Consider the following 14,815-nt stretch of genomic DNA (forward strand, 5'->3'; position numbering starts at 1 on the left):
CTTCTGGGTGTACCTTTTTCACGAGGGGCAGAACCCCGTGGACCTCTGGGCATGATGCCCTGAGAAGGACATAAAACCACTCTGTAGTGATCCAGCTAAGAATCTGCAATCTGAACCTAATCAGGGAAAAATGTCCAAGAAAACCCAATGACAAATATTCTATTTTAAAAAGTGGAGGCAAGGGATGACTGTGTTCTTAAGAAACATTAATGTAATAAAAGACCAAGGCTAAGAACTGTTTCAGATTAGATCCCAGAGACATGATAACTAAAATGCAACACGTGACCCCAGCCTGGATTTAGTCCCAGAGGGGGAAGTCTGTAAATGACACTGGATGGATGTGGACAATGGATTCAGGGGAAAGTATTGTATCCATGTTCAACATACTCAGGTTGACAGCTGTCTTATGACTATGCAAGAGAAGAGCCTTACCCTTAGGGATACACACTGAAAGGGTTAGGGGCAATATACGCATGCCATATGCCCCTTGCAACTTAGTCTTGGCTTCAAGAGAAAGTAAAACATGGGTATAAAGGCACATTTGTGAATGCACACATATGTGTATACACATACGTTATACATCAGCAATGCATAGTGCGTGCACACAGAAAACGTGTATGTACTCATGTGTGGAGAGAGAGCAAATATTGAAGGAAATGGGGCAAAATGCCAACTAACTGACGAATGTGCCTGAAGTGCGTATTGGGGGGTTTTTGTATTGTGCAACAATTTCAAAAATTGTTTCCAGATAAGAAGTAAATTCAATTAATTGCTCATTGGTTTACAAAAGCATACATGTTTTGATACTATTAATATATATTTACATGAAATATAACATTATATATATTTAATACTCACTGAGACATTTGAAAAGCTATTATATTAGTAAGTTGTCTCTGGGGAATGGGATCCTGATGGTTTTTTCTACTATTTTTCTAGAATTTCCAAGCTTCCTTAATCAATTAATGTTAACCTCCATATTCAGAAAAAGAAACCAAAAAAATAAATGCACACCACACTTAATGCCCATAGGCAGCTTACCTGCACGAATGCTTCCTTCTTTACATTTTTAAGTGGCTTTGCATTTTCTAATTCAAGATCACCCATGACCATCAAGCAGCTATTAAAACAAGCAAATTCTTGCCACATCTTTTTTTGAAATAGGATTAAAGGACAGAGCAAAAATGCATTTTCAATGTTTATTATGTACCAGAAACACAAGGTTCTTTAAAATGTCTTATAGTCCCCCCATCCCCCTGCAACCCCACAAGGTTATAAGAGGAATGTGCAAATTGGCATCACTGGCAACAAGGCTGCACTCTGGAGAAGTTCCATCACTGTGCTCAAGAGCACACATCAGGTCAAGGGCAGGGCAGAGATCCAAATCCAAGTCTGTCTATCCTCAGAAACCCACGCTGTTTCTCCTGCTGCCTCCTTACAGGTGATCAGTAAAAGGCTGGTGCACACATACAGCCAGATAACGCCACCAACTGCAGGACTGGTTAATAACTTCAAAAATAAAATTCCAAGCCAAATACGCACTATCTCATTTCAATTTTAACCCAGATAATCGGACAACCACCCAATCTCCCACCTCATGTGTATAGAGACAGTAACAGCTGACATTTGCTGAGCCTGGTGTCACACCGCTCCAGGAGCTGCACCTCTCCAATCGCCTTCGCACCCAGCGACACAGGCATGGTGAGGATCCTCAGAGACAGCTGAGGCGCACAGACATAAAATGCCCATGGTCGTAACTAGGAAAGTGACCAAACCAAAATTACAACCTATGCAGCATCACTCCAGACCCCATGCTCCTAACAACTTTGATAGGCTTCCTTCCCAAGCTACTCATGCTTAATATTCCAAACCACAATGCTATAAATACCATTTACAAAGCTATCAATCTAGATTAACTGGTTGAAAGGCCGGCAATAAAGAGTCTGAATTCCGAAATACCTCAATTTCTGAAGCCTTATGCAGCCACACCCTACCCTCTAACCACTAGTGCAGTGTATAATGAGCCATAGGTATATTATTTGTCAAAAAGCAGAAGCCATTTTTTATTTTATACTTCCCAAAGTGACTGAGACCAAAGGAAGCTGTCTTGTAATTGAATGAATGCCATGAAGTCAGTTTCACAGTACCATTCCCCTTTTCCAAAGGCAGTAGGGCACAGCGAGGGGCCCAAGCTCCGGAAATAGACTCAGCTCAACCACAAAATGCACAAGTTCATGTCTCCAAGTTCTTCTCTGTTGCAAAGTTTAAAATCTTATTCCGAAGAGTCAAGATAGGGTAAATAAAGTACCTGACATACATTAGGTACTCAGTAAAAACAGTTTTTACTGTTCCTCAAACTTTATGCCTATGTTTCGATTGACCCTATTTTGGGCATTCTGGGCCCCATCACCTGTTGACTAGGCACGGGTGCCAAAGCATTCTTTTGTTCCCTGACAATAGGATCCCACCCCGACTCCCACCAGTGTGCAGGACAGGGGAAGTACTCCGTATTATGTGGTATCTTAACCAAGAGTCCCATATTCAGATGAATACAGAATACAGAATACAGACAGTAAGCGAAACAGTATGAAACAGGTAGTGATGGGAACTGGAGGTAAACATCCCACTTGGTTCCAGCAAATTATTGCCCACGGTAATGCAAGTCCTATGCTCCAAATCTTTGATTTTTTGAAAAGTGGAATTACAGATGTTTGTGGGGCATTTTTCTAGTTGAAGAATGTGCACAAGAAACACCTCCATAGCGACACTCACGGGCACAAAGGCGGTCTGCAAGCACACGGGGAATGCACGAATCGCAAAGATGCAGTCATGTGATCCCACATGGGTACATGAGCACCTTCTATCTTCCCTCAGACTTGTTTTCCTTACCACTAAAATTGTGTGTGCAAATGGGCATACATACGGTCACGCACAGCAAGTGGCTATTAGGGCTCCATTTGCCTGACCAACGGTCCTCGGGGCCAGCCTTCATACCTCAGTCCTACAACCACCACCATCAAAGAAATGGCTTCAGGGACTGTGGCAAGGACTGGGGTAGGTGTTTGTGTCATAATTTCAATGATAGCATCAGCAGCAACAGAGAACATCGCCACAACAGATCCCAGCTGATAGAGCAGAGGAGCAAACAGTGTGTGAGTCCATGGAACACATGTACACAAAGGATATGCTACTTCAAAGTGTGGGCACTTCCAAGTAAGAAACTTTAGGTGAAGGCAGAGCTAGAGAAGTCAAACTCTACGTAAAAAACACTTACGTCACATTTTAAAAACATGCAAAATACACTATTTAACTGATTACGTACATGTGGAGTAAAATCTCATGCGTGGACAAGGAGGATACAAACTTCAGGCTAGTGGTGTGACAAAGAAAAATGTGCTCAGAGAAGGGTATAAAGGAGACCTCCGTTATTATTTTTCATGACTTGCTCCTTAAAAGAAACCAAAGACCTAAACAGAAAAATAAGATCTCAGGAAACCTTTGTAATAAAAACAATAAAATCAAAACAAATGGGGAAAGACACCACCATTCTACAGCCACAACAGCCCCTCCCATCCCCACACTACCATGACATGGGGAACACATTATGCAAAGGTAAAATCTCATTATCTAGTGGCATCTGCAATACACCTTTCTGGAGTTAAGGGATCAAGTACGGGATGGAAAGTGTTACTTACGCATTTGGGTAAGTGTTGGAGACATTTATACCATTTACTACCTCAACAAAATGCACCGTTACAAGACTCATTCTCAGTAACAGGAGCCATCCTCTCTTATCACATCACTATGCAAACATTATGATGAACACAAATTTTTAGCACTTTTAGTGTATATTCCAATATACTTATCTCCCTGAAATTCCCATTCCACCCACAACTTATTTTACAAAGGAACCACCTTACCCAATTAATGTTAAATTCTTAAAATCCTTGTGATATTGTAAAATCTTGCTAAGAAATCATGTCTTAAAACATATATAATGAAATTCCTCAACCGACAAATTTCATGGGAGTCTCAAAGTGCAAGAGCATTTTTCCCTTGGAGAGATAATTCACTTATTTGATATACTAAATACAGTCAGTAAACTTTTTTTTTTTAATTTATTTGACAGAGAGAAATCACAACTAGGCAGAAAGGCAGGCAGAGAGAGAGGAGGAAGCAGGCTCCGCACTGAGCAGAGAGCCCGATGCGGGGCTCGATCCCAGGACCCTGAAATCATGACCTGAGCCGAAGGCAGAGGCTTTAACCCACTGAGCCACCCAGGCACCCCCAGTCAGTAAACTTTTAAAAGAAAATCTATTCTTAAGTTTTATTTATTTAAGCAGTCTCTACACCCCACGTGGGGTATGAACTCAGGACCCCAATACCAAGAGTCGCACACTCTTCTGACCGAGCCAGGCAGGAACCCCTAAAAGAAAACCTAAATTTTATTTCCATATGTTGTAAAATTTGCTTGATAGTACAAAAAAAGCATCCAAATTACTTTGCAACAAAATTTTCCTTTGATTCTTCCAAGTTGAATTTCCCACACGAATAGTTTCCTAAATTTAATTCAAAGTAGCATGATACACACCCAACACCTTTATATTTATCTACATATTATACATTTAAGGATATACTTTCAATTAAAATAACACAGAAAAAGCAAGTTTACCCCTCCCCCCCCCAAAAAAAACCATATTAACACCTTTATATGACTCCAAACAAACCTCTACTTCCTAACACACACAACATACTACAATAAGGGATTCTCATTGCTCAGGTCATGTAAAATAGATTTCAGTCCCTTGCAATTACAACTCACCACACTCTTTTAGAACGTAGGCGTCACTTCTCACCCTCAAAAACATTTGGATTTTCCTCAGGAGTCTTAAGTATCTGTATTACTTGACACCCTTTGTTCCTTGTAGAACAGCATCAAGAATTTATACAATTTATCAAAATTCAGATACTGAAATAATGGTTAAATCTTTTTTAAATAATGGTTAAATCTTAAAGGATCATATATAAGAGTGAAGTCATACTGTTCTCCAGCCTTGGTTACATAAACCATTCCTATAAATTCTATAGCCTCCTTCTTTAATGCATTAATTGTTTAATAATGTTCCTATTGATTTTGAGTTGAGACTGTCAATGGGCAGATGTTTTCTGTGCTTCTTTGGGAGATAAAGGCAAGTCTTTGAATATTTAAGATCAAATGTCTTCACAAGGAAATGTTAAGTACAGCCTTTAGAAAAGGATCAAAGGCATCACATAATTACCATATGAATTTTCTGTGGAGACAATATTGAACTTGGACCAGGGTACAAGTCACTCCCTTTCCTTCTAAATTAACAATGGTTTAAAGTATGGGCTCTAGGATCAGACCCTCAGGATCGAACTCCTGTGCTGTTAGAGCTGTGTAAACCCCTCTGCAAACCTGTCTGCCCCAGCACACCATGCAGGTAAGAACCGTACCCCCTTCAAAGGACCTGAGTGAGGACTTAATGAGTTTTTGGTACCTGGCACATATTCATAAGCACCTTGAAAACCATCTCATACTTAGAGAAATATAGGACAGGCAGAATCAATTTCCTAGTGGGTAAAGATAACCACTTGGGGTTATCAGCAAAGTGGTAATTAAAAATAATCCCATAAAATTTCTCAAATCATCTTTGCAGACAGCTCACATGTATTTACAGGATATTTGCTGGCATTTTACAATCCTAACTTCTACAAAGACAGCTCTCGCATTAAGCAATCCCTAAAGGTGACTCCTGCAACTTAACTTTTTTAAAAGAAGTGGGGTGGGAGGGGCAGAGGGAGAGAGAGAATCAAGCAGGCTCCACACCCAGCATGAAACCCCATGTGGGGTTCAATCTCACAACCCTGAGATCATGATCTGAGTCCAAATCAAGAGTTGGACACTTAAACAACTTAGCCACCCAGACACCCCCGCAACCTGTTTTAAGATTAATATACAAACAATCCTGAAAATACAATTGCCCTATATTTTAAGACTTAAATCTTACTTAAACATAATCTGCATCTGGCTTTGGCATTTAAAAGCCTTATGAAACAGCTGTCTGGCTGCAAATTAAAATGACTGGAGCTTAAAACAAATGACCACGCCAGGTACCTCCACTCCCGACCAATTAAGCCAGTACTGCAGTTCAAGCATCAATATCTTTATTTTTTTAAGCTCTTCACGAGTTAATGTACCACTGTAGTTGAATACCAATGCTAAAAACAGAATAGTTATCTTAGTATTTCCCTGCACTTTTTTTCAAGATGGGCGTTATATACCTCTTACACTGTTGGTAGGAACGCAAACTGCCGCAGCCTCTCTGGAAGTTCCCCAAACTTAAAAACAGAACTACCCTACAACCCAGAACTACCCTACAACCCAGGAACTGCACCAGTAGGTATTCACCCAAAGAATACAAAAAAGACAGATTCCAAGGGGTACATGCACCCAGATGTCTATAGCATTATCAACAATAGTCCAAACTATGGGAAGAGCCCAAACGTCCATCTCCTGATGGAATTAAGTAAGACTGTGAGTGTGTGTGATGGAGTATTAGTCAGCCATCAAAAAGAATGAAATCTTGCATCTGCAACAACGTTAATGGAGCTAGCGTATTACGCTAAGCCAAGGAAGACAAGAGAAAGACAAATACTATTTCACCCACGCGAAATTTAAGAAACATATCAACATATAGGAAGGGGGTAAAAGAAAAAGGAAAGGGAAGCAAATCTTAAGAGACTCTCAATGATAGCAAAAAGTTGTTCGCTACAAAGAGGATGGCCTAAATGAGTGATGGGCATTAAGGGCATTTGTTATGATGAGCAGTGGGTGTTGTGTCTATTTAAGTTATGAATTACTAAATCCTTCTAATGAATAATACACTGTATGTTAACTAGAATCTAAATAAAAATTCGAAAAGAAAAAGGATGGCTGCTATGTTAAGGAGCAACTGGAAAATGAGTTCTAGAACAAAGGAAATGAGGTAATTAGGAGGATGTGCCTAACTAGAAGGGTAACCACCTGACCAATCAAGCTTTCTGTTACACATAAAACGTTCATCACCTTGTGGTCAAGAAAGTCATCGTAAACATAAAGAAATCTGGCAACAACTTCTACTCGGTTTTCAATATACCACAGAGAAATGATTATGTGAAAACTATAGGATACAAAGTTGTATGCACAATTATGCTTAAAAAGCATTATTAGAGAGAAATAAATCAAATGTTCATATAAACTGATAATGCTGGATGCATGATTTGCCATTACTTTTTACCTTTTTATAATTTTATTTCTAAATTCCCTAAAAATTAACATATGAACATTCCTATAATCAGAAATGTGGAACGATAAAATTTCCTTTCCTTCAAGGATATTAATGTTCAAACTCCTTCACACCAATGCCTATCAGGCTGAGCATTTCCAAGAGGCCACTGCTCCAGCACAGAACTCTCCAGAAGCATGGCTTCTAACAGTGGGCCATCAAACGTGGAACTGAAAGACCCAGCTGTTCCCACTTCCATGCAAAAGTACTTTACATCTAGGTCACTAAGCAAAAGACTAGCCCTGGTGAGTGACTGATTACTACTATTTAACATAAACACACAAACCATCATAATCTGTTGAAATCAAATTCCTTTTTTTGTTTCTTGGAAAGGAAAATGACACTTCACCACATTTTTAAACAGTTTATTTATTCACGCAATAGTCTGATTTCCTTTGAAAGCTAGAAAATAAAGATCATTTATTTACCTTATTTTTGTTCTTTTTCCATACGGTAAACATTGATCTTTCCCTAACTTCATAAAGGTGAATTTTTAAAAAATCTATGCACACACCAAAATCACTGAAAAGGAATGTGCAAAACTCTAGGAAATCTCACTTGAATGTTTTTAAAGTGGCAGAAGATCACAATTTGGGGATCTACCCTATTAATAATAACTTTTTTTTTAATCTTACTGATAGAACTTGTTTTCAAAGTGGCATATTTTGAATGATTAAAATCCAAAAATAATCCCTACAGCAGATAACCTCAATTTTAGAAGAATTTCTGAGCTAAGATACTTAAAGGAGAAAATAAAAATATTGTTTTTCTTTGACCAGAACTTTTGAATTTGATACATACTTTTTTCCAAGTGTCATTTCTTTTTCTTTTTTTAAAGGTAACAAACCACACACTCAGAATACAATTCTTAAATCTGTTTCTTGTAAACACAAGAATGGGCAAAGTTAAGGTACATTAGTTATAGAATGAAATAAGGTAGTGCATTTAGCGTCACATATGAACTTAAGGCCTTAGTAACTTGATTGTGATTTCAGTATTAGCAACAGTATATTTCCCTCATGCTTACATACACGAGTAAGCAGGCAGACAAAGCAAAAATTTCTAAACATGTAAGGAACGAAGACAAACAATTTAATCTATACATTATCAGTCAATTAATACAGTTGGACTCTTTCAAAGTAACCACTGGTAGTAAAATAATCTGACCACATTTGATACAGCAATTAAAAGAATGAAATTAGGTCTCCTATACAATCAGAGCATCTCCCGACGTGTAAAGCAGTTAAAAAGCCCATGTATACTTTATTTTGCAGATACTGCCCAAACTACAATCTACCCCAAAACCAACTTTGCATAATGCATTTTGTAAAATGCCTATCTAAAAATACATTGTATTTCATAATATTTATTACCAACACAGGGGGAGGGTTCTAACCTAAAACACTAAAACCAAATATACACGAGACTGTTCAACAGTAGCCTGTGATACAATCTTAGGATATGAAATTTCACATACATTTATTAAATAGCATCTTATGTTCATAATTTCAGTCATGTCAAATTAGGCAATTTTTCTTTTCTACAAAATTACCAGAAAGACACTAAGCTAGCGTCAGGAGAGCAGATCTTCCTGTTCCAGCTCTACCTCTACCTACCTGTGAGACACAGGACAAGTTCCCTTAATTCTCAGAAAGGCCTCAGATTCCTCAACTATAAAAATGGGGGCTGAAATAAATGAGTTCTAAGGAGCATTCCCATAAAACGGGATTCTGCTAAATTTTTGAGAACTCAATTTTCAAAAAATTATAGCTATGAAATATCAAGCTTGATACTTATTATCAATAATGCTGACTTTTATAGAGAGCTTTAAGCCAAGGAATTACTGATTTTGCATTTATGGGACAAAATGCAAGATGTTTTTTCAGCATGCTTTTCCAGTTATCAGAAAGGGAAGGATATTTAACAACGACTATAAAGCGTTGTGACAACAGTGAAAACATTACCTGTAATAGCATGCTAGTCATGGATAGGCATTACTTGTTTGCTTTTAGTAACTTTTGTGCACAAGGCAAGAGGTTTTATAAGATACCACAGAGTACAATGACACACTACATGTGGCCTGACAAACTCAAAACATACTCAAATGAAAAGGCAACCAAAATAACTTTAAGGAATATTTCACTTGTTTATAAAATGTATACAGAGACCTGGGCCTAACACACTTCACTGCACTGCATCAAGTCCCAAAGTCTAGTTTCCCTTTCAGAAAGAAGTGCATCTTTTACAAAACTAACACCTATTTTCAGGAATCAAGAGTCACTTGTACTGGACTGCACTTAGTAGAAAAACGGAATATACTGTCGCTGATTCCAAACTTTTCTATGCTAGTACAAGTGAAATAAATGAAGACATAAGACCAAGTACAAGAAAGAATCAGACCTCAAAATGCATATTTATACTGAAAATATTTCACATTAATAGGTAGATCTGCAAAGGATAAAGTCATTTTCCAAAAAGAAAATTCCTAAGACTTGCTTAGTAATTCCAAATTTCCATAATAGAAATTTACTTTGAATGTCAGATTCAGCAGGAAAAACATCTACTTTTAAACTATTATTATGAAATGTTCTAAAATAAAAGGAATTCTCAGGCTGGTTTAAAAAGCACTGGAATAGAACCAAGGAGAATTAGTCTTCCTTGAGAATATACTAGAAGAACCTGTTAAGAATGGGGTAAATCAAATGCAAGAGAGCCATAAGGCATACATATAAATGGACTAAAATTATAGTCTTTGTATTCTCATGGGATTTCTTTATATTATCTTGAAGACAAACTGTGATCTTCCAAAATACCAAAAGTAGCTTAAAATTTTATCAATCCCTTTCCTTAACAGAATGAGGATTTTTCTATTAAATACTGTAACATCTGAAAGGGTTTCAATGCAAAATAAAATTATGCAGCATAAATTTCAAATTACCATTCAGTGGACTCCCTGGAATCCCCACCTAATGACACGACACACAAACAAGCTATCGAGCAAGAATCTGTTAACAGTTTTATTTTTTTTTTATGTTAAATACCATGGGACAGGATTGTAAGGATGAAAAACTCAGTCAACTGCCTCACAAGGGATAAGAAAAATTCTGCCATGATATTAGCAAAGGTAAAGGAGAAAATTTACATTGTAAGAGGCACCATTTCCCCACAGAATACCTCTTGGCATTTCCTGAATGAGTGGGATTAGCAATCTAAATAAATCATATTTCAAGAGGAAACAGCAACAGATAAAATTTAAAGGGATTATTAAAATAACATTTACAAGACTCTGAACAATTCTTGAACTCTTATTAAAACCACAAAGAAAGAACAATTCTTTATTTATGAATTTCATAAAGGACTCAATGTGCAACTGACATCTGCTAGTGATGATCTGGTAATATACAATTTGTCCAGGAGCCGAACAGTTTGTTTTATTGTGTTTTCTAACCGTAAGAGATCATTAAAGGCAAAGCCTATATGACGCTGTACACACAAAAAAAAAAATGGTCACCGTGGGCCATACTACCAATGAAATGGTAGGTAAACAAATCTTTTTCTGGTCAAGAGAAAAAAAAAAAAGAAATAGCACTCTGCATGCTTCACTCTACAAGATGAACTTCCCTAGAAAGAACCCGATGAAAATGGCTGCAATTACGACAAGAAGGGAAGGAAGAGGACTGGCGACATTATCTCTGAAGGATGCAGCTGAGGTTGATCCAGGTTTATCCGAATGTGCTACCTTTCTGAGCCTTAAGCCTTCATCCTGAAAAAAATATATGCACAAAAAGGTTTTAAAAACAAATATGCATACATTCAAACTGCCAAGCTACAGCTCTATGGCCAGAAAGCAGATCAGCATGCACGTGGCTCCAATGGGAACAGGGATTAACTGCTAACCAGCATTAAGATGATTTTCTAGGCTGATGGAAACATTCAAACATGAGTCTAGTAATGGCTGCACAAGTTTATAAATTTACTAAAAATGACTGAATTGTACACTCACAATGGGTGCTTCAATGGAATATAAATTATACCTCAATAATGCTGATTTTAAAAACTAGAGCTGAAAAATGTACTCCTAAAAAAGTGAAAAATCAGATACGGATATAGTTACACAGAAGGGAAAAATGTCACTAAAATATATTAAGTAAGGAAGAGCTCTGTGCGTGCACTTATTTCCATGGTGGCCCGTGGTATCTTTACACTGGTTACCAAAGACCACCAGGAGCGAAGCTGTGGTCCAACAGGGTTATGGACACACTGCAACCAGGGTGCCCACACAGCACAGGCACAGGGAGTATCTGGCCGAAGGAAAAGACTGGAATTTTACAGGATCTGGAAGAAAGGGGAATTTCAGGATAAAATTTAAAAAGCAAGTGTTTTGATGAGCTCAAAGCAGGAGGTCCATGTGTGGAAGGGTCAGCACAGGGTCTCGACTGCAAAGGAGATGCCGAATCCTACTTCAGAAAAACAACAAACTACAACAGCTACGGAATGTTGTATACAGAAACCAGCATCCCCCACCCCCCATCAGAGGCTATGCCCCTGGACTGGAAACGGAGGCTGCTTCTCTGTGTCAGTGACTCAGATCCTCTAGACAAGAGTGGGCTGCTGCTCAGTTCTTACCCGAATGATTTCACACAGCAAAGCTTTTGACAGTGTGATTTTACGGGACAAGGTTTCTCAGTAAGAAAGCAATAGTCACTCAAAACAGAAGGTTGTTAATGACACTTTACCAGTCACAGTGTGATCCTGGGGGAAATACTGATACCTGTTACCTAGGCAACTGGCTTTATCTGTGTCCAACATTCCAACCAGATGAATGACAGGGCAGATTTTTACTTCCTTAGTGCAAGCTCATTTTTATTTTCTTACACTGATTTCTCTAGTATGCTTACTAATGCCAAATGAATTGAAGAATCCACCTCAGGTCATACTTTTTTATTTCCAATTACTGGATTTTCTGACGGTTGGTGGGGTTTTCTAGTCTTATTTTTCATTAGTCCTATGTGAAGAAAAAATTATTCTCAATCCCAATGAGAACTTTTAACAATACCCCTAGTGATTCTGATTTACTGGGTCTGGAGAGGACCCGTATTTTTAAAAAGCTCACTAGGAGATTCAGATGAACAGTCTGGATTAAGAAACACAGAACTAAAGGAATAAAAAAGAACAGTGATAAATTATGATGGGTCTTATGCATGAAATGTTAATAAAGCGCCTGAAGTTGATCCTATAGGCCAGTGGCCTTCAAGGTTCTTTTGTCTTGTAAACAGCAGAACACTCTTTCAAATAACATCTCCTACAAAATATCAGCCAATAAATAAAAAGGAGACACCAGTCCCCAGATCTCACCTCTCTCCCTGTCCACTCTTCCTGTATTCCAGCCCTGCCCTACTTACATCATTCCTACCATTTCCACTTCTCCCCCTCCTGCCAAGAAACAAACACTGGCTTTTTGTCATGCTAAGGAGCCCATCTTTATCAAAGAACAGAACTGCGCCATTCCATTTAAGTCATGGCAGATAAAGTAGAGGTAACAAAAAGAGCATCCTTAAAAATCTATGGTGTATGGATGTTGGTGTGAAATGAAGATAATCTTTCCACTATCCCAAGAGGTGCTGGGGGCCTCTGCGGGATACTATGAAATAGGAAGAGATAAACAATTATTTCAACACAGATCAATTCAAGATACAGTGCCTGTGATTCAGAGTATATGTAGTTTCTATACACATTTAACAGATGGAAGACTCAAATGTAGATTAAGCCCCTTAATATAGCTTATTTACTTATATTTTTGTATCATCTACTTTGATGGCAATTTAAAGGTATTCAGGTCTTGAAATAATTACTGTCAAGACAAATTATTAATAAACCCCACACATATTCAATTAGTCCTCATTCACCAGTTCATCCATTTATCCACCCAAATCTAAAAATGACTACTATATGCATGTACTTCTATGAATGCAAAGATGAATGAGCACAGGTCCCTGCCCCTAAAGAACTACCGCCCACTAGAGGGAGAAAGACCTCCAACAGAAAGGAGCAGTAAGATGACACGAGGTTTCATGGAAACCAAGGAGAGAGCATTCCAAAACCGTATTTCTTTTCTTCTGGGAGGAGAGAGCCCTAGAAAAGGTTATACTGAAAAGATGACAAGTGCCAAGAAACCAAGAGACAATCATAGATGTATAATGGGTTTATAAAGGTAGGAATGGGATTTCACAGCGATCCAGTCAGAAGGAAGAACTCAAACTAAAGCAAAAATGAGATCATTGACAGAGAGGCCTCTTCAGGATAGTCTAGTCTAACACTGTCCAATATAAATAAAAGCTTCAAATGTGAGCCACCCACGTACTTTGAAATTTTCTAATAGCACATTTAAAAGGTAAAAAGAAAATGGTAAAATTAATTCTAATAATAAAATTCAATCCAATATAATCAAAATATTATCTCAATACGTAATTATACAAAAAAAAAGAGGTATCTTTTTTGTACTGAGTCTAAGCAATCAATCGAGTGTTTTGCACTCACAACACATGTCACTTCAAACTTACATTTCAAGTGCTCAACAGCCACGTATGTCCCTACGCTATATGGGACAGCACCATTTAAGGGAAGTCATATGACTAGGGCACAAAATGTAAAGGCTATAAAAATGTAAAAAACAAGGGAGGAAGTTAGCAATGCCACCGGTTAGATCACAAAAAACTAGGGCATCTACTAGGAAAGGAACTTGCAGGCAAAGAGAAGCCTTTGTAAAACTAGAGGCAAGAGTGGGGAGCAAAAGCTAAGTAAGACATAAGAAAATTAGGGAAAATGAGAACTGACCATGGATAAATTTAAAAACTGATGGATAACATGGCCTAATAATATTCACATATCTTATGCCTTCATTTAAATCAACTTATCTTCAAAAACAACTTACTCTCAGGTGTCGATTTTCTTCTGATAGTTTCATCATTTCTCCCTGAAGTCTTTTACATTCTTCCATGAGTTTCCTTGTTTCGGTATCGTTGAGTGAAACACTATGTGGTTTTGGCATGGGTCCATCTTGTTTAGAGGCATTCAGTGGAACAGTTTTGCTAGGTTCCAGATCATTCTGTATTACAAAGATAGTGGCACTTTTTTAACTGACCAAATCTCCTTTAGATTTTAAACAAATTCAAGCTGAAACTCCATAGCCTTCTTTTCCAAAAAATCATTTAAGTGGAAATTTCTGAGGTTGTGATTTCATTAATAAGTACTTTTTAAAAATGCCCAAGGTTATAGTCATCTGTGAACAATTTTAGCAGGACTAAATCAATAAAGGTCAGCAGAAAGAGAAGTCAAAATAAGCACCCCACTCCCTCCTCTACTCCCAAAACCCTTCACACTTACCTCTACCACAGCACTTATCATATATCATATAATAATGTATTTCTGATGTTCTTTCCTATAGTACTTCAAATTCTGGGAAAGCAAGA

The 14,815-nt window shown here is 37.8% G+C and overlaps 1 protein-coding gene across 2 annotated transcripts in view; it reads right to left on the bottom strand.

The window, feature by feature from the left end:
• Positions 1-8,417: 8,417 nt before the first annotated feature.
• The window catches only part of VAPA (VAMP associated protein A), a 40,500-nt gene continuing 34,102 nt past the window's right edge, over positions 8,418-14,815 (bottom strand). For both annotated transcript variants that reach the window (XM_046024644.1, XM_046024643.1), the window contains 2 exons: positions 14,278-14,451; positions 8,418-11,109 (listed from right to left, as the gene is read on the bottom strand). In XM_046024644.1, coding sequence (XP_045880600.1) covers positions 10,951-11,109; positions 14,278-14,451 — 333 coding nt within the window. In that variant the 3' untranslated portion in view covers positions 8,418-10,950. The remainder of the gene's footprint in view (positions 11,110-14,277; positions 14,452-14,815) is intronic.

This window comes from Meles meles, chromosome 12 (assembly GCF_922984935.1).
Source record: "Meles meles chromosome 12, mMelMel3.1 paternal haplotype, whole genome shotgun sequence".
In the NCBI taxonomy this organism is placed as follows: domain Eukaryota; kingdom Metazoa; phylum Chordata; class Mammalia; order Carnivora; family Mustelidae; genus Meles; species Meles meles.